The sequence below is a fragment of the Pleurodeles waltl genome, chromosome 5 (genome assembly GCF_031143425.1).
Source record: "Pleurodeles waltl isolate 20211129_DDA chromosome 5, aPleWal1.hap1.20221129, whole genome shotgun sequence".
Lineage (NCBI taxonomy): Eukaryota > Metazoa > Chordata > Amphibia > Caudata > Salamandridae > Pleurodeles > Pleurodeles waltl.
The window spans coordinates 1,803,417,490-1,803,436,821 of NC_090444.1; the positions used below are offsets into that span (position 1 = coordinate 1,803,417,490).

General features: G+C 42.1%; 1 protein-coding gene across 1 annotated transcript in view; it reads right to left on the bottom strand.

Moving 5' to 3' along the window:
• LOC138296816 (zinc finger protein 318-like) overlaps positions 1-19,332 on the bottom strand; it is a 292,496-nt gene that overhangs the window by 161,845 nt on the left and 111,319 nt on the right. Inside the window, exons 4-5 of the mRNA XM_069236270.1 lie at positions 13,526-14,497; positions 12,549-12,648 (exon numbers count right to left, since the gene is read on the bottom strand). Coding sequence (XP_069092371.1) covers positions 12,549-12,648; positions 13,526-14,497 — 1,072 coding nt within the window. The remainder of the gene's footprint in view (positions 1-12,548; positions 12,649-13,525; positions 14,498-19,332) is intronic.

Here is a 19,332-nt window from a genome sequence, read left to right on the forward strand (position 1 = left end):
GCTGTAGGTCTGACTCAAGCAAGTGTTAAAACTGAGAAGGGCTGGCCTCCCTGTATGTGAGCTAACTGGGAGGGTCCATGTAACACATCTTAAAGCCCAACAGAATTTTATAAATATGTTTTATAAGGACATGAACAATAAGGTGCAACAGAAGTCAAATGTAAGAAAACCAGAGATCTGAGTTTCCCAACTGTCATGACAAGTATTATTGCTTGTGATTAGTAGGATCAATGTGGCTCACCAAATGCAGGGCATCTCCCATCTGAGGACACAAGATGATAATCTAGGACACCTTGCCTCTTTCAACTTATTCTTGCATACAAAAAGATTTTAAGTTTTACCAATACCTATTGTTCCAACACTCCATATCCCCCTACATCCAGGCACTGCTGGAGTTCAGTCCGCTAAAGGGAAGACTCTAATTGGGAGAACTAGACACCCATAAGGTTACTAAGATATACCATTCCTTAAATCACGAACAGTCCCACTACGCTACGAGCGGCATGTGCATTGGACATAAGCAATCTAGAGGAGGATGAGTGGAATGAAACCTTGGAGGCTTCCCGAGCAGCGGCAGCATTACTTTGATGAGTTTATTTGCAGATGTAGCTCACAGAGAAGACATGTCATGTCCTTTTGAAGTTTGGATTTTACCAGACAATCATCAAATGATGAATAGATTAAAATTCCCTTCTATCACAGAGATGCTATTACTACCTCCATGCACTGTGAAAACACTCCAGGAGCTGGCTTCAGGCCAAATGACAGGACACAATAATGAAAATGAGCTTGACGTACTCAAAAGTGGAAAAACTTCCAATCTGTCTTGTCAATAATGATATGAAAATATGACCATTTAAAAATACCATCCAATTTTTTTATCCATTTGTTGGCATATTTTAGGTCCAGAATGAGATTAAACTCAAGTTTTGACTTCTGCACCAAAAAATAGGAATATTTTCCCTTGCTCTTACATACATTGGAGAATTTCCAATGACTCTTTTTTAAAAGCAAGAGCCTCCATATTCTAAGTCAGCTGTTTCAAATGTAGCATTTGACACTTTAGGAGGAATGGAAGGAGAAGAATTAATTTGATGTACTAAACAGATTGCACACTATTTAGCCCCAACTCTCTTTTGCCATCATCTGCTATAGGGGAAGATAGTTAGAAATACTAAGGTTCAGTCTTTAATTTTGAAGCAGCTCTATTCTTATCTTTAAGAAACTCTGGAAGTTGAAGGGTCCGGCGATTTTACTCAGCCTACTCACGTTTGATCCTGATCAGAACGTGTCCCTTCTCTAAGAGTAGAAGATCTTGATCTGTGAGATCTGGTAAATCTTCTCTCACTGGAGCATTTAGACTAGCAATCTTTCTCTTCATTTTGGTAATAAGTAAATCAATTATGTAGTAAGCTGGCCTCGTGTGTACGTATGGTACTTGCACCTTATACCAGGTCTAGGCAGTCCCTCTCAGTGAAGTGTAGGCAGTGTCTAGAACCCAGGCTTTCTACAGGTAGATGTGGATGAGCAGCCAATGCGTATCTGGAGTAATGCAAAGCTCCTACAATACCACTACAGTCACACAGTACTTACACCCAAGAAAGAAAACACTTGGTTGTACAACAAGGTACTTTATTTTTGGAACACAATATCAGAAAATACTAGAGAGGCAACCCTTCAATAGGAGGTAAGTAAATACACTATATATACACACTAATAAACAGTAAGAGGCATAATAAGGTTAGACAGCAGTATAAAATAGCACTATGCAATAGTAGCCCTAGGGGGAGCCCAAGCCATATACTAAAAAAGTGGCTTTTATTTTTTAAATATGTTCCTATATGTGCACAAAAAACAAAAAATATTACAAATTCAATAACTAATTAACCAACAATTCATCAAAATATCACAGATCTTGAATTCCTGTTTTTTTAATACTCAAATATTCAAATTTCCTCTTAATGTTACATTGATATTTCCACAAGAGTCTAGAGACACCAGTCCATTTCCTTCCAAGTTAACTGAGCCAGAAAAAAAAAAAGAACTTAAGTAAATTCCACCTGCCAGGTATGATGGGATACTGGTGGTCTCTAGGCCCTTAGAAGCGCAGACGCTGCTTTTGTATTCACATGATGGCAGGCTGTAGGGCTACACTGTCCTTTTTTCCTTTATCTTTCTCCTTTTAAAAAAGTGTTTGTGATAGAGATTTGAGTATTTTATCAAACACATACTCTTGGGTATTTGTTACCCCTTTTTAAAATGCAATCTGAAGAAATTACCCATTAAAGCCTTCCTCATAGGCTGAACAATTTTCTTGTCTTAATTGTTTCTAGAGGCCTTCCTGAAGAAAGACGAATATCTACACTTAAGATGACATTATGGAAAAGTGCTCCAGGATAACCGCACATGGGCAGGACTTTTCAGTGCTTATGACTCCCCTCAGAGAGAATATAAATGTCAATTTGGTGCTTAACTTCTCACTGCATGTCAACATCTGGCCTCTTGCACCATAGGACAAAATGGCACATCATTTACAGCACTCTTTTTCATAGACGCTCTCTGAGGAAAGCCACCAATACTGAAAGGGAATTTAATGGTATCTTCAACTTTTATTTAATCAAGATCAGATGTCTACAGTAAGTGTCTCAATGTGAAATGCCTTGATGCCGCCTAGCAGCATCAATGACTCAAGGAATACCCGAGGGCCATAAAGAAAATAAGTTACTTAACTGTAACTGTAGTTCTCCAGTATTGGAATCTTTCATAGATTCACATGCTTGAATCCTTCCCCGTCGTCGAGATGGGAGCCCCCGGTATCAAAACAGCTTTACATACAGGCTACTGCAATGAAAAAAGGCCTAAAGGCTTTCACTTTAGTAGCCTATCCTTATCAGTATAAGCAAAAAGGACCAAATCAAGGCCCATCCAATCAGGCTTCCCCTCCCTCTAGAACCCTCCTGAGAGGAGCTCCCTTCCCTAAGATTTTCTCAAGCACGAGTGTAAGAGTATCTGAAGAAGACAGGAAAAGGTGAGCTTCCCAGGGGAGGAGGGAGGGTCACATGTGAATCTATGAAATTTACAGGTAAGTAACGTATTTTCTTACTCCAGTATTGGAACTTTCATAGATTCACATGCTTGAATCAGAATAGCAAGCAGTAATGAAGCACATTGTATAGCATTAATCCATATGTATACTTATTGTTACATGTATATGTAACAATATTTAGATAATAGAACGTTACCCTAAACAGGTAAAACAAGGAATATGAGAGCTGTAAAGGAAGAAACAAACCTATGCAATGTGCACAAATTAAACTAGGCTGGCGGGGAAAAAGGAATAAAGAATTTACAACACCTCACCGTTACTGGAAAAGATGTCGTAACACGCTTGTCCTACTGCCATATCACCTTGCTGAGTTTCCTCCAAACAGTAATGCCTTGCGAAAGTATGCACAGACTTCCATGTGGCTGCCCTGCAGATGTCCTGAATGGGCACTCCTGCAAAAAGTGTCATGGATGCAGCCATTTTCCTTGTAGAATGTGCACGCGCTGGATTCTGCAAATCTTTACCTGCCGCTGTATAATAGTTAATAGCAGAGGCTATCCTCCTCGCAATTCCTTGTTTATATAATGCTCGTCCCTTACGTGGAGCACTGAAAGCCACGAAACGTTGGTTAGATTGCCTAAACTGTTTAGTTCTTTCCAGATAAAACGTCAGGCACCACTGAACATCCAAAGAATGTAGAGCCTGCTCTGCTGGTGTCGATAGATTAGGAAAGTATGTTTTCGGTATCACCGGTTGGTTTATATGAAAATCTGACGGGATCTTAGGTATGAATTTTGGATTTCTTCACAAAATTACTCTCTCTTTTGAATTGTAAGAAAGGATCCTAGATAGTGAATGCCTGTATTTCGCTTACTCTTCTAGCGGAGGTGAGAGCGAGAAGAAAAGAGACTTCCCAGGATAGGAATTTCATGTCCACTTTGTGGATTGGCTCAAACAGTGGTTTCATTAATTGAGACTAGACCAAATTAAGGTGCCATGATGGAGGTGGAGTCCGTACCGGAGGAAAGGACCTGAATAGACCCTTAAGAAACAGTTTTATGACTCTCGCTGACCACAGAGGAGGCACGTTCTCCGTACGCCTATAACAGGAAATCGCTGATAGGTGGACCATAATCGAAGAAATTGCCAAACCCAATCTGGCCAGGATAAGATAGTATCTGCTGCGGTGATGAAGAAAAGGGATGCACTTGAACCTGAGCACACCAAGAGCAAAATCTCTTCCACTTTAGACGATAACATTTGTTGGTACTCTCAGCTACAGCTCTGGCAAGGATGGCTCTGCAATCCGAAGATGTATCTAGATGCGCAAACTCATGGTGTTCAGGAGCCAGGCTGTCAAGTGAAGTAAAACCGGATCTGGGTGAAGAACTTGGCCCTCGTTCATCGTAAGCAGAGAGGGCATAACTGGTAGAGGGATGCTGCGGCTCTGCGAGAGGTGAAGGAGTTCCGTTTACCAAAAATGACAAGGCCATGCCGGAGCAATCAGAAGGAGCTTGCAGCGTTCGATCTTGATCTTCGCCAGAACTCTTGAAATAAGAGGAATGGGAGGAAAAGCGTAAGCATAAATTGCTGACCATGCCATGGAAAACACATTCCCCCAAGAGCCCCAATGTGGATCCCGACCTGCGAAGAAACAGCATTTCGCATTCTGCAGGGTGGCGAAGAGATCCAGACTCGGTTTCCCCCTATCAGGCAAGGACTTGATTCAAGACTCCTTGGTCCAATTCCCATTCATGGTTGGATGAACGTGATCTGCTCAGGGAATCCACAATGATGTTCTGTATGCCTGGGGCATGTTCCGCTCGAAGGTTTACTTTGTGGCTGATAGACCATTCTCAAATACGCTGAGATTCTCTCGATAACAGCAGAGACCTGGTTCCTCCCTGCTTGTTGCTATAATGCATTGTGGTTGTGTTGTTCGTCCGGATGAGAACTGATGAACCTCTAATTTTTGGGAGAAAATCGCAAAGCGCCAATCGATGAGCCTTCAATTCGAGGTAATTGATGTGAAAGACTTTCTGATGTGGCTTCCATTTGTCTCTGACTTGTAGGTGCTGGAGGAAAGCACCCCATCCCTTGAGAGAAGAGTCTGTAGTTATCACCCAATGTGCTTGTTGGGGAAGAAAAGAAAGCCCCTTCGCTAAGTGAGACTCCTGAGTCCACCAAGCTAGAGATGGGATAATGGGCTTTGTTATCCTGATGATATCGTCGAAAAACCCCATGGATTTTGTCCATTGAAGATCTAACTGCTCCTGTAGGGGCCTCATTCTTAGACGACAGAAAGGCACCAGAGGAATGCGGGAGGACATCCCTAACAGGGACTTGAAGGGACAAAGTGAAACGTACTTTTTTGTAAACGCTTCGCGAGGGAGATGAGCTTTCTCCGTCTGTCCTCTGTAGGGGCTGCATTGTTGGTGGAAGTGTCCAGTACTGCACCTAGAAAAGTTCTTCTCTTTAAGGGTTGGAATACTGACTTTTCGCAATTGACCGTTAGGCCCAGGCTCGTGAACAGCTTGATACAAGCTCTTGTGGACTTCTGCGCCTGAGATCTGGATCTGGCTTTGACCAGCCAATCGTCCAGATACAGAAAGACTTGATGGTTCTGTCTTCTGAGGAAAGCTTCCACTGGAGCCAAGCACTTGGTGAAGATCCTGGGGGCCAATTTCAGGCCGAAGGGCAAGACTTTGAACTGGAAAAGGTCTCTGGCTACTGCAAATCTGAGATATCTTCTGTGGGAGGGATGAATAGGGATATGGAAATGTGTGTTCTGCAAATCGAGGGTGGCCATGTAATCCCCCGAATTTAGAAGGGATAGAATGTCTGATAGGGTGATCATACGGAACAATTGTTTTTTTTAGATAAGTGTTGAGATCCCTGAGGTCTATAATTGGACACCAACTTTTCTGCTCCTTTCGAACTAGGAAGAATCGGGAGTAGTAACCCTTTCCTCTCTCCTGATGTGGAACGCTTTCTATAGCTCCCTTAAGAAGCATGGACTCGACCTCCTGCTTGAGCAGATACAAGTGCTTCACCTTTCAAGGAAGGGGAAGCTTCGTAGGAGGGTAGTGCAAGAACTCCAGGGTATGGCCAAACTGTATGAGATTTAGGACCCATTGGTCTGTTATCTTCTGCCAATTGTTGAAGTAGAGGGAAATCCTTCCCCCTAGTCTTGAGCCCAAGGGAAGGTTCGTAGCGGGAGACGATAGCAACTCATTGTCTACGGCCTGTATCTTTAGGTTGTCTTCCGGCCTTTCCTCTCTGGAAAGCTCTTGAATAAGCTGCATGTGGAGGCATTCTCTGTTGAAACTGAGGACGAAAGGAATGGGATGCTGCAGTGACAGAGGGGTATCTATACTGCTGAAAACCTGGTCTATACGACGAGTAGCCTCTGCTTCTAGCTCCTTCGAAAAGGCTGTCTTTTAAACTGCAGGGAGCCAAGGGGCCTGGATGTGTCAGTGTCTGTCTTGATTGACTGAAGCTAATCATCAATGTGCTTCCCGAAAAGGGCTTCACCAGCAAAAGGAAGGTCAAGAATTTTGTTTTGGTCCTCGGGTCTAAATGAAGTTGCTCGACGCCAACCATGCCTCCTGAGAACCGCGGAACCTGCCATCTGACGGTGTCCATAGCACAGTCTATGATTTATGCAGAAGACCTATCTCCTTCCTGCAAGACTTTCCTGGCTTCTAATTTAGTGTCTTCTGGCAGGTTATCCAAATAGTGCGCAAAGTCAGCCCATAGCGGTCTATCATATCTGCCTGTGATAGCCAGAGAGTTAGAAGCCCTTATAATAAGCAACGCCATTAAGGAGAAGCGTTTTCATATATTGTCTAATCTCCTACCCTTCTTGTTCAGTGGGGCACAGATTGGTGGTGAAGGGTTCCTAGATCTGCGCTGTGCCGCCTGGGCAATAACTGAGTCGGGTCTGGGATGGCCCGTGAGGCAGGCCGGAGAGTCTTCAGGCGCCTTATACTTTTTGTCAAGGCGAGGTAGAACCGGGGTGACCGTGGCCGGGTTCTTCATTACTTTAATGCCCTCATTCCAGGTATAGTCCACAATCGGCATAGATTTTACACTCTTTTGAAATGGCTCCTTGAAATCATACAAAAAGCAGTCCATCTGCTTCGTGGGCATGGGCAACTCAAACCTTTTCGCAGCTCTTTCAAGCAGGTTGTGGAAACCGCCGATGTCACCAGGAGGGGAATCCACAGGAACCGGAGAGGGCGAGGACGGAGTAGGAATTTGATAGTCATCCCACTCTGTTATTGCATCCGGTAATTCTCCCTCCTCAGAGGGGACAAGTCCTGCATAGGGATGGAAATTGGTGTCTGTGGCGGTACATGAGATGGCTGGATTCCTGGATGGACTGGAGTAGAAGGCACAGAGGGCGCAACAGAAGGCTGCTGAACTTCCAAGCCAGCTGGTGGAATCCACCTTCTGTAGTCATCCAATATGAGTTGCAGATCAGCTATGAGTGATCCTGGCAAAGAAACCATCTGCTCCTGATAAGGATACTGGTGTGCCTGCGGGTAGTAAGAGTGCAGATCATGCTGGGTGTCTTCCTCTAGATCCTGGCACTTGGCGTGTAGTTCTGATGGGCTATGAGCAACCCCGAAAGGTCCCTCATCATCTGAGTCTTCTTGTTCCAATAAATGCATAGGTACCAAGGCTGAAACCCTACTTAGAGATGTCAGCAATGGCGAAAGGAAACCAGACTTGTTATGTGCTTTAACCCTCGCTGACGGTATTGTCGACGGGAACGTAACTGGCAAACACGTCGGCATCACAGACGGCATCGTCGACGGTATCAGCATCGTTGTCGGCATCGTCGACGGGAGCGCCAACGGAGACATCGTTGGAGAAATTCTTGCCAACGAGGAAAACGACGGCAGAGTCAACATCGATGGTCTCACCGGCAGTAGCATCGGTGAAGGCGAAGCGATGGGGGTGGCAACCATAAACGCCGTCGGCGAGGACGTCGTCAACACGATCGCCGATGAGGAAGACTCCGCTGTAGAGACTGTAGAGCAGAGGTCTCCAAACTTTTTAATGCCGTGCCCCCCCAATTGAAAAATAAAAATAATTGGGCCCGCCTCAGAATTTTTCACAATTATTTTATAAACATGGCAATGTTTAAATATGCCTAAACCTATTTAAACATTGCAGTTAAGTACTGTTACCTTTTTAAAACTGCAATAACATGCTTCTGCTTAAAACAAAGGCCTGTTATCTGTATAATGTTTATTTTGTCCAGAGTCTGGGGGCCCCCCTGGGATCACTTGAGGCCCCCCTAGGGGGGCCCGCCCCCCAGTTTGAAGACCTCTGCTGTAGAGGTTGTAACAGTCAATGACGAAGCTGTAAAGACACCTTTAGCCACCACCGCCGCCGATGGCGCTCTCGTCAACCATGTCGTCAATGGTGTCGTCGTAGATTTTTCTGTTGGCCTCTTAAAGACATGTTTCACCACAGGAGGTGGCGTTGGAGGCTCAGAAAAGGCTCTTTTGCTGCACTCTGAGGCGAGAGATCTTTCTTTAGAGTGTCTTTTAGAAGAAACAGAACTCCTGTGAGGAGAACTGGAAGGACTACCAGCTTTAGAGGACTCTCGCTTGGCCTTTTTGTTAGCCTTTTTGGAAGATCTTCCGAGTTGGGTTGAGGAGAGCTGCCTCTTTTCTGGAGGAAGTTGTAGATTCCTCACTGTCCGAACCAGACACTGGATTAGATCTGGACTTTAACTTCTGGAGCCAAATTAGTAGCCTACCCTCCGTGTCTTTGAGGGTTTTGTTCGAAAAGGTCCTGCAAACTTTGCAGTCTTTGGCTACATGGTCAGGGTAGAGGCAATAAATGCAGCCCTTGTTTGGGTCCTCAAAGTGGAACCTTTTCTTCCCACAGGTCTTACAGGCTCTGAAAAGGCTTTTCTTCTCTTTATCAGACATGGTGAATTCTCCTCAAAATAGAGTTCCCTTAAGTAAAGTAAGATGAAGACACCTTACTTGCTGTAGTAAATCCTTTTTCTGAGGAAAAATAGCAAAAATGAACTTCGCTGAAATGTTGACTGAGCAGAGTTCAAGGGAGGCTACCTAGCACAACATGTGGTAGAAAATCTGAGGGAAGGGAACTCCTCTCGGGAGGGTTCTAGAGGGAGGGGAAGCCTGATTGGCTGGGCCTTGCTTTGGTTCTTTTTGCTTATAGTGATATGGATAGGCTACTAAAGTGAAATCCTTTAGGCCTTTTTTCATTGCAGTAGCCTGTATGTATAGCTGTTTTGATGTACCGGGGGATCCGATCGACGACGGGGAAGGACTCAAGCATGTGAATCCATGAAAGTTCCAATACTGGAGTAAAAGGGGAATCAGCCCTAGCCACCAGAGCCTTTAAAGAAACCTCCTTTGAGGATTTAGAGTCAGTGAATCCCCTGCTTTGCTATGTGGCAAACTAGCTGCCTGTCCTGACTCACCTACATGGAATCAGTAGACTGATGCTGCATTTAGTGTGGGAGTGAGAATCTGGGAGACAGACAGCACAAACTTTGTGTTTGTCCCTTAGGATATCTTTCTCCACACAAGGTGTGTGTGTCAAAAAGAAATAGCATAATGGCTCCAAGGCACTTAATGCAAAAAACAAACAAAGAAACTGGCTTTTTGGACATCCTTCTCTGGTAGGCTGGAAAAATGAACGTACTCACTGACCCTGCACTGCACAATGCTTTTTAATGGCTATGAGTGAGGTCCTGCATGAGCCTTTCTTCACAGGCTCCTTTATTTGGCTTGTGTTGCATATTGGGATTTTTTTTTTTTTTTGTGCCTTTTATGTCCAGGCCAGCAAGAATTTTTCATTTTAGTGAATAACGCACTATTAATGCTGCAAAAATGTGAACAGACGGTTTAAGGTTGCCTCTAACAAAGTTTGTTTATCCTTGAACTTTGCGTTTTATTGGGACATAATGCTCCTCCAGTTTTAGTTTTTCCTCTTAATATACTTCAGACTGTTGCAACTGATCAGTCTGCTATACCTATGAGCAACGTGGAGAGGTCCAGAATGCCTTCCATTAAGCCCAAAAAGCAGATTTCTGAAGGGGTGAAAGACTGAGCTGCTTGTTGGCAGCACGTGTTGTTTTCACTTTGCAGAATGTGAGTGTCGTAGCCATGTCTCGTCCTCGATTTTGATCCATTCTTTAGTTGTACCTGAGTTACGAATTTTTCTAGGTGTGTTCCAGATGCATGTGAGTGCGTGTGCAATGTACGTGTTCAGGCACAGACAAAAAATTAAAAACTGTTCCTGTAAACCTGGGGCATTACAAAAACCTACATTTTGAAATTGTCCATGCATTTAAAAGGCATTCAATCACTATTGATACGTATGTGGTAAGTGCCCGAGGAATGTAGGGTAGCTCCAGGAGGCTGTGCAACAGTTGTAGGTTGTTGCGATTTGTGTTTGAAACTCATCAGGTCAGTGGTGTTGGTAACATCTTGCTTTGCGAGCACTTGTTTGTGATGCAATTGCTTGCAATATGATGTTTACAGGTCTCCAAATGTTTTTGCCAATTCTTAAATGTGGCATCTCGGCTGTGAGCTTTGTAGGCACGACAGAGAGGCTAAATGTTAGAGATGTTGCTGAATATTTGCTTTTTCCTTCGGTGAATTATCTGTCTTGTTGATATGTTGTAGGGAAGTTGAGGTTTAACTGACAGTTCATAGCTTAAATATTTAAGAAGAATGCACCTGCAAGGTCTGTGTAACCCCCCCCTTCCTTTATCAATTTGTTTTTAGGCTTTCTCTGCGTCATCTTCTCCCGGACACACTAATTCTCAGTTTCTGTAGTCTGTCCTTTCTGCCGATCACCATGCTTCTTTTACCCCCCCACTCTGCATTCACACACTCAGATCCCTGTCCCTTGCAGTCACTTCTCACCCTACCTCCATATGCTGCCCTCCCTCACCCCAAGTTCCCCATCTCTGATAGGTCTCTGCCCGCTGTTCTTTCCATTCCTATCTAGGCCCATGTCAACACACCCAACCCACACCCTAGCAGCCTTAACTGCAGAAGTCCTTAGTTTTTAATCCTTCCTGGTGGTTTTCTCTTCTCTTCAAAAACTATTGGTTCTGGACTCCTGAAGTCTATTCCTCAACTTCCCATCAGGTTGGATGCATGCAATATGTCCTTTCCAATATTACTTGTTTGTACTTTCCAAGAGCCTCGGGGCTCTACTGGGCCAGGAATCTACAATATGACCAATTATTTTCTGGTCCATTGCTATTTTGTCATCTTAACTTCTGTTACTACACTTAGCACCTTGTAAAGGCTTGCTTGGATAAAATGTGATCAACTTCTTAGCTAATCATTCAGATCCAACAAGCTTACGTTCAAATGCCTACATTAAGAGTATATTAATGCAAACAAACAAGGGCAAGTTCCACTGCTTATATTAAAATACATAACTAAGTAAAACTTTAACATAAGGGCAATGTATGGCAATCATATAGACAAACACAAATATAGCACGAAATGTTACATATCAAATGGCATAGTGAGTTAAGAGCTCTCTGCAGCATCCAGAGGCTGCATCCACTAGGGAGCACCATCGGATCCATGCCCTCATCACATTACAGCCGTCCCAAAGATACAGTAAAGTACAACAGGAGTAAGATCCTGCTCCTACAGCGCAGCCCAGGCATGAAACATACTTTCTCCCAAGCTCAGGAAGACCATATCACTGAGGCAGTTCAGGAAAGACCTCAAGACCTAGCTCTTCGACTGAGCAGCACGCCTACATTCAGCGCCTTGAGACCCTATAGATGATTAGCCGCGCTTTACAAATTCTTGACTGATTGATTGCAGAGATCAGCAGGTGACAAGTTTAAATTTCAGCAGAGCTAAGTCTTCCATCCATCCAGCGAGGTTCATAAAATAAGTACTAATAATAGTACTGGTGAGCGTAACACCCATGATTGACTATGCTTTTCATTCTTCATTTGAATGGTGACAAATGTGTATTTTAACAACACGCAGTAAGTGGACACTTCAGCATTTGCTAAGTTGGTGAAAACTGGCTATATGGGCTGAGCACATCTTTCTTCCTGAGGAGTCTGGGCAAACCAGGAACTAGATACGGCAATGTGCTTCGGAGCAGACTAGGGGTACTCATGTAAAATTGCCATGGCTTTATCCAGACATTAAAAGTGAGAACAAATGAATAAATACAAGCCTATAAGGGGTGATGTGAATTATGTCTATCAATGGAGGCCTAGTGTGAGAGACATGGTTAAAAAAAAAAATGAATAACACTGACTAAACCGAAAAAAAATAAATGGTCAAACTTGATTAAAAACCTACTGATAGGCATTCATATGATGTGCATTCTGTATAAGAGTGTACCTGTAAAGCGGACACCTTTGTGCTGCGAAATCTAGCATCTGCAATAAGGGTACTTTGTACTAACCCTCCCCAAGTATGCATGAAGCACCGATCCTTTAAACTAGGCGTCATACCTTGCTGTTTGTTCAACTTTTCCAGCTCCGTCTGTAAATACTGCAACTTCTTGTCCCGCACCTTTCGCTCAGTCTTCAGTTTCTCAAGCTCTGTAGTGACCTAAACCGAGCATGACAGGGTATAAGAATACATTTTAATTAATAGACTAAGATCCATATGGCAGAAGCTTGCGCCTCAGTAGGTGTAATTTGGGTATGTAGATTGTAAATGTGTACTTCACTCTTGGCTGGCTAATTCATAGCGACATCAATAACAATAAAAAAACACCTTCCAGAATTCTAACTAAACCTACTATTAAGTACAGGTGATAGACGAGTCAATGTATTTTAAACAACACATCACATAGGTTTTTAAATGGGTATCAAGGTGCTTATCAGCTGGCAATTAATGGATAAGTAAATTGCTATGAAGAGCCAGGCGCTATACAAATGCTATTTTAGTACCAAAACAAATGGTCTGGAATACAGTTTGCAACTCGGTATTCCATGTTTTGAGACAAGGTTTGTAAAACGTAGAAATTATGCTGCCCCAAACATATGAATACGAGTCGCACTTTCAGTCAGCACTGTGAGCATTCAAGAGCAAACAAACTCAAGCACCAGAACGTTTTGGCTTGTATCAGTCTATACTGCACTACCAATATGTGTCTCTGCTGTTTACTCATGTATTCACTCATCGTTAATCCTTATCCAGTTTCGATGGAGCCCTGATCATGATTATTGTTCAAAATAAAAATAAAAACTAAAACCCTTCCGTGGTCAGTACATGCCATTGCAAAGGTTAAAAAACACCAAACATATAAATGAATAATACAAATATCACACTAACTCTTGATACCTTCTAACGTAATTGTAGAACAATTTCCTAAAGGACAAGCACAAAAATGAATACAGCACTGATAAAAACTTACTCCTAAGGCTAATATGACGAAGCGCAGTTAAACATACTTTCAAATACTGAAACATGGGTATCTCACCTCTTCAAATTTCTTCTTTTTCTTTTCAGTCAGCTTTTCTGCAGGAGTCTTTGTTATCTGCATAGAAATACTAGAAGCGTGAGGGCTTAATGAAGGCGTGCAAGACTGTGACACTCCTAAAATATGCAACTGAGGTGCCGAAGCAGGAGCTAAAGTATTAGGTGATAAATTAACTGGTGTGGAGGCCTTTTCCAGTTCACAAGCAGGCATGTCTGCCCCCAGAACTGGAGAAGAATCCCCCCATCCCAATTCTTTATGCTTCATGCACTCAGACCTAGCACTAGGCACCCTGGGAGAGAGAGTTGGAGAGGTCGAATGACGAGGGCCTGTTTCTACAGGGCAGACATCATTCATACGCTGCAACTCCACTGGATTTTCTTTTTGTGATTCACTGGCACAACTGGATGGGAGAAGCTCTTTAGCTCCATCTAGGACTTCACTACTTGCATCTATTTTAACGTCAGCTCCAATAGTCTTCAGCAGGTCCTGTATACCATCAAGCTCACGGTCAGAGTGATCTGTCTGTTGTAAGCTTTCAGAAGGGATGAACTGACTTTTTGCCCCCTCATGCCCTTGGTCTATTAGGTGCTGCTCAACACAGGAAAGAGGTTGTGGCTCAAACTCTGGAGCCTTCTCTTCCTCATCCCCATAAAGAAATTTGTCTTCATCTTCAACGTCTGGGAAGCTTCTCAGCCTTTTTTCCTGAGCATTAGTAAAATCAGTCATTAAGTCTAAAACTCGTGAGAAACCATCACTATCCTGACTAGCAAATTGATGTGACCGCAACAAACCAGAAAGTGTGTTTTGATCATGAAGCCTCTCCCCTAAGGCTATGCTCCCAGTCTCGGATGGGGAATCCTTGTTGATCTTCTTCAGCAAACTTTCAACTATAGAAGAGAATGCATTGCTGGAACTCAGGGGGGTTGGGTCAGGGCTTGTCGGTTGAGAAGCATCTTCGGATGGTCCTTCAATCTGCAATGGAAAAATACACTTTGTTGAGTATGCTTAAAATCACTTAACACTTACATACCAACATAAATGCAAAAACCCAATAAGGCTTATAGTGCCTCAAAATTTAAATTGAAACTCCCTTTTTAAACAATGGTCCAACTACGAATGGTTATTAAAGAGAAAATATCATTGCTAGGCTTTGTAAACTTTTTTTTTTTAGTGAATGGTCACTAATGAGGCTTCATAAAAAAAATTGGAAGACTGAACATTCAGGAGTCTGAGCCTTCCTAATCATTCCACAAATTTGTGGGGGAGCTTCGAAGCCTCTGCTTAATTCCTCTTGCTTTATTTATGCACAAAGGGCAATCCTGATATTCATATAATATTCCTTGGTGGAAGGAACAGTCCTAGAGCAGGACGAGTCATTTTTACTTTTTTTTAAATAAAATTATACTTGAGGAATGTTAGACACCTGATGAACAAAGCAAGAGAGACACTGTCCCTTTCCGCTCTCCCTAACCAGCGGTCTATAGGTTTATGAATGGGAAGTTCACTTCCTTTCTGTACTATTAGGCACAAGTAGTTAAAATCTAGAGCACTCACTCCACACTAGGCTAAAATACTGCCAGGTAATCCCAGAGGCTTCATCCACTCCCCTAACCTGTTCATTCTCTACATGGACCTTTTAGGGGGTAATCCTCAAGATCTTAGATGTCCCATCATCAATGCACTGGTGATCTATAGGAGTTTGAGCCATCTCTGAAAAACCCAAGCAGAAGGGAAGGGAAGCTGGTCTGGAAGTTGTAATTGAATGAGGACCAATAGTGCCAGGAGAGGCAGAGTGTCTGGTGCCTTGTTCCCAAGAGATGCACTGGAGTCATCAAGAAAAAAAACAGGTACATCAAAGAGCAGCACCAGCACTGATGGCTGAAGGATTGGAGAAGAAGCTTTTTTAAATCCTTTTATTTAGCGGAAATAGCATTTAAAAAGGAAGTCTGAAATAATGATTTACAGCCTAGGCTCACATCTGAGGGAGAGGATGTCCAGCTGCAGGTCAAACAGTCCCATTTCCAATGTATCAGAAGTGTCTGGAAGAGACAGCTAGGAAAGATTCTTAAAGAGATTCAGAAAGGTACTGAAAGTCAGCAAAATCAGGAATAGCAGAGATGCTGGTGTTGGTATTATGGTTATCATACCAGTAAGTCTGCTGATTCTGGGTTCCCCAGAAGATAGTTCAGCTTGGGTGTGAAACTCCTAGTGTCTAACATCTATACTTGTACCCTTGCTATTTGGGTTGGCGGGGTTAGGGTCTGATGTGGTCCATGAACAGTGGGAGGGGCTGTCCTTTTGCAATTTAAGTTTTAAATACTTTTGTGGCATTTCCAACATTTTACAGTACAATAGTTTATCACTTTCCACCCCTGACAACCCCTTTCCTACCATCCCAGCTGTTATTGTCATTTGATTAGGCTGCGTGAAGGTCTTAGCTATTCTGGGGTTCCCAAGTAGTGTTCAATTAGAAGTTCACAAAGAGGGATCTTCATTTGCCGTTTGTAAGGGTCTGATAAACTTTGAACCTTTAAGTTTTCCACAATTTGCTGTGAAATACTGCATTAACAGCCACCATTTAGATGTGAAAGATTTCTTCAAAGGAACAGCAATAACTTTTAAATGCCCAAGACATGCCACACTTTGTTGTGGCACGGCCTTCACTCCGCAAGTGCAAGACTGCTACATTTAGATAAAAGTGTTTGCCATGATCATCGGTGAACCCAATCATGTAATTTTTTACCTCATTTCAGACATTCATCCATACAACATACAGTGAGGAGTTTGGGATTGGTCTACTATGAGCTCAAAGGCTTGGATCACTCCTCCTCAGTCCCCCAATATGTCGCCAGCATGCCCCTTGATCCACAAGTCTGTAAACATTGCCAGAGTGTATTACGCCCAAAGCTGCAGAATCAGCTCCTCATTCCCCACCTAAACCCATCAGCATATCCCTAGATGCTCATCTCAGCCGATATTACTTAGCTCCTGTTATGATCAATGCTGTGTAGAGTAAGTGGCCTTTGATTTTTGAGTGGTCAGGGGCTTTCACTAAAGCTTCCAAAAGCAACCTAACTTCCATTATTACAACTGCTTGATTTGGAAGCGATTTGGGAAGCAGAAGGCAGCATCACACCAATAATGACAATGGCACAAGTTCACATTCATCCTACCAAACAAGACAACCTAGTCGGTCACCTCTCAAAAGTTTTATTAATGCAGGGTGGAAGGGCATGCTGCCGTACAGGGGTGCTTCTTGTTCACCAAAATGAATTAGTGGAGCCATAGATTTCACATCTGGCAGTAGAGAAAATTACACATCTAAACACTGTTTAAGCAGCAAAAAACAGCCCATTAATAACCCTTCAACAATTAATGGACCAAAGAATGAACTGACAACAAGATAAAGAAGCAATGACCCAAAAATCTTCAGATTGGAATTTTCCTACGGGTGACTGTTTGAAAGTCCAAGCAGGGGGAGAAATCAGGGACTTCCTAGAAAAAAACAAACAGCATATTTTGTAACAAACTAGATTCAATTACAACAGTACTGAAAAACAGAGTAGAAGCCTGTAACTATCTACCAGTAAAAATGGAGGTTCCGATAGAAGCCCTCTAGGGAACAGCGCATTCTTTATAAGACAGATACAAAAGTAAGACTGACAAAAGATCCAATTTACCAAAATAATGAACTGGATCACGGAAAACAGTTCGTTTGTGGGAGAATCATAGACAAGCTGGGTATTCTTTCAAAAACGTTACAAATAATGACAAACACTCAGTAATTAGCACGTTGAGGGATAGTCTGTAATATTAAATCTAAAACTACTACATTTTACAGTAAAAACTGTAAAGATTTAACATGGAAACATGGAAATCAGGCAACTTAGTGACATGCACCATTCATGGGGAAGCAGGAAGACCGTCAAGCTCAGCCGCAGCAACAAATAATGGGCACCCTCATTTTCACAAATATCCTGGATGTTTGCAGGTTTTGATGACGTTCCCTAGAGGAAGGAACTTAGCACATTCCTTCAAAATCAAGATATTTAAGGTATCTAAGAGACGTGGTCCATAAGCAAAATCCACTTACATTGAATTAAACAATGGGAAAACCTAGCAATAAAACTTTCAGAAAAGGGCACAAGACTTCTAAAATGCATCAATTCATAATTAACTGAAACACAAATTTCTTCTTTCTTACTTAACAGGGATCTTTAATGATGTACTGACAACCTCTCCATTAATACAGAACTAAGAGGAATTCATCAACCTGTGGAGCAATCCCGACAGGACTTCCATGCTGAGGAAAAGAAAATGCGAGATGAACCACTTTAAGAACCAACTCTTCGCTCTAACATTATCAACAATAAATGGGAGATTAACTCAAACTACAGGCAAAAGCCAAGCATCACTAGAAATAGAGGTAACTCACTAGATTGCACACTAGTCACTCCCTCAATGTTTTAACAATTAACTTCCATCAGTGTAGTGAAGCATAAGTAAAGTGCCCATCAACCAAAAGTAATCCAACTTAGCTGGAAAGCAAACCAACCACCCATTTATAATTCACTGAGCAAAGAAGAAGGAATATTTGTTTAGTAAAGATTCAAATGGTCACAAAAGCTAGTGGAGAATTGTGCTGACTGGAAGATAAACCAAGTGTTAATTTGAATTTTCAAAATTAATTCAACGCCTTCTACCGGATAGCAAAATACTGTCAATCTAGGAAAACATGCCCAATTGTTTACAGGGCATCAATAAGTAGCTTGATAGTTTCAGATCTGGTTACAAAAAAAAAAAAAAGAACTCGATAGGAAAAATATTGGAAGGTCAAAACACTGAGGCTCAAAGGCTCGACAATATCATCAGATGTCAAAGTTACATAATGGAAAAGAGTTTTGGTCGATTATCGCTTCCTTACAAAATCAGTCATGAAACAAGAGTCCTATGCCATCTATGTAGATGACTGGGTAAAATTTGTAAGAGAACTAGATCACTAAAACTATGAAAATATAGCAAAATGGGCAATCATTAAAACGAATAGTCACCCCTTAATTTATCACTGATAACATATTGGCACAGAGTAGTTTTATTCAATACCGGGTACTACTGTGGCAATGTGTGCTTTTGAGATCAAAATTATACATTTGCTTTTTTGCATGTTTGTTACCATGGTGAGAGCCTGGCAGCTCCCACAACAACAACAAAGTATTACAAAGGTCATGTCAAAACAAGATATGCTTTGACAAATCCAAAAGACTGACCAACAATGTCAGATTGGTTGGCTTTGCCAGGGCTTTTTTATTTTCATGTTTCCTATAACGTTGCTGAAAATAGTTACACTGATTTTCCATTATGAATATTTTTGGGAAATACTAGCATGCATCAACATTTTACTAAATGATACTTCAAAAAAATGGTACATAACATTTCTCAGTAATGTAGCAATACATTCTTTTCCTACTTGCATATTTTTCTGAACATTTTAATTTGAAAGCAAAGAATCCGCAATCTTGCTTACAAGCTTCTGTAAACATTTGTATCTAATTGAAGAACAGTCGGGGAGCATTATAGGTAGTCTCATTGTTAAACGTTGCAAATGTGCATACACTTTTTTTTTTTTTTTTTTTTTTTTAGGGAATCACGGTCTGTAGTTCAGTGTGATCTAACGTTTATTTAGGGTGCTCACCCTAATAATAAAGGCTTTACATTAATTAACTATAAATACATGTTCGAACAGCATTAACATATGGACACAAATATAACCTCAAATGAAGATAGTTTTTCCCCTTTAAACTGGCAGC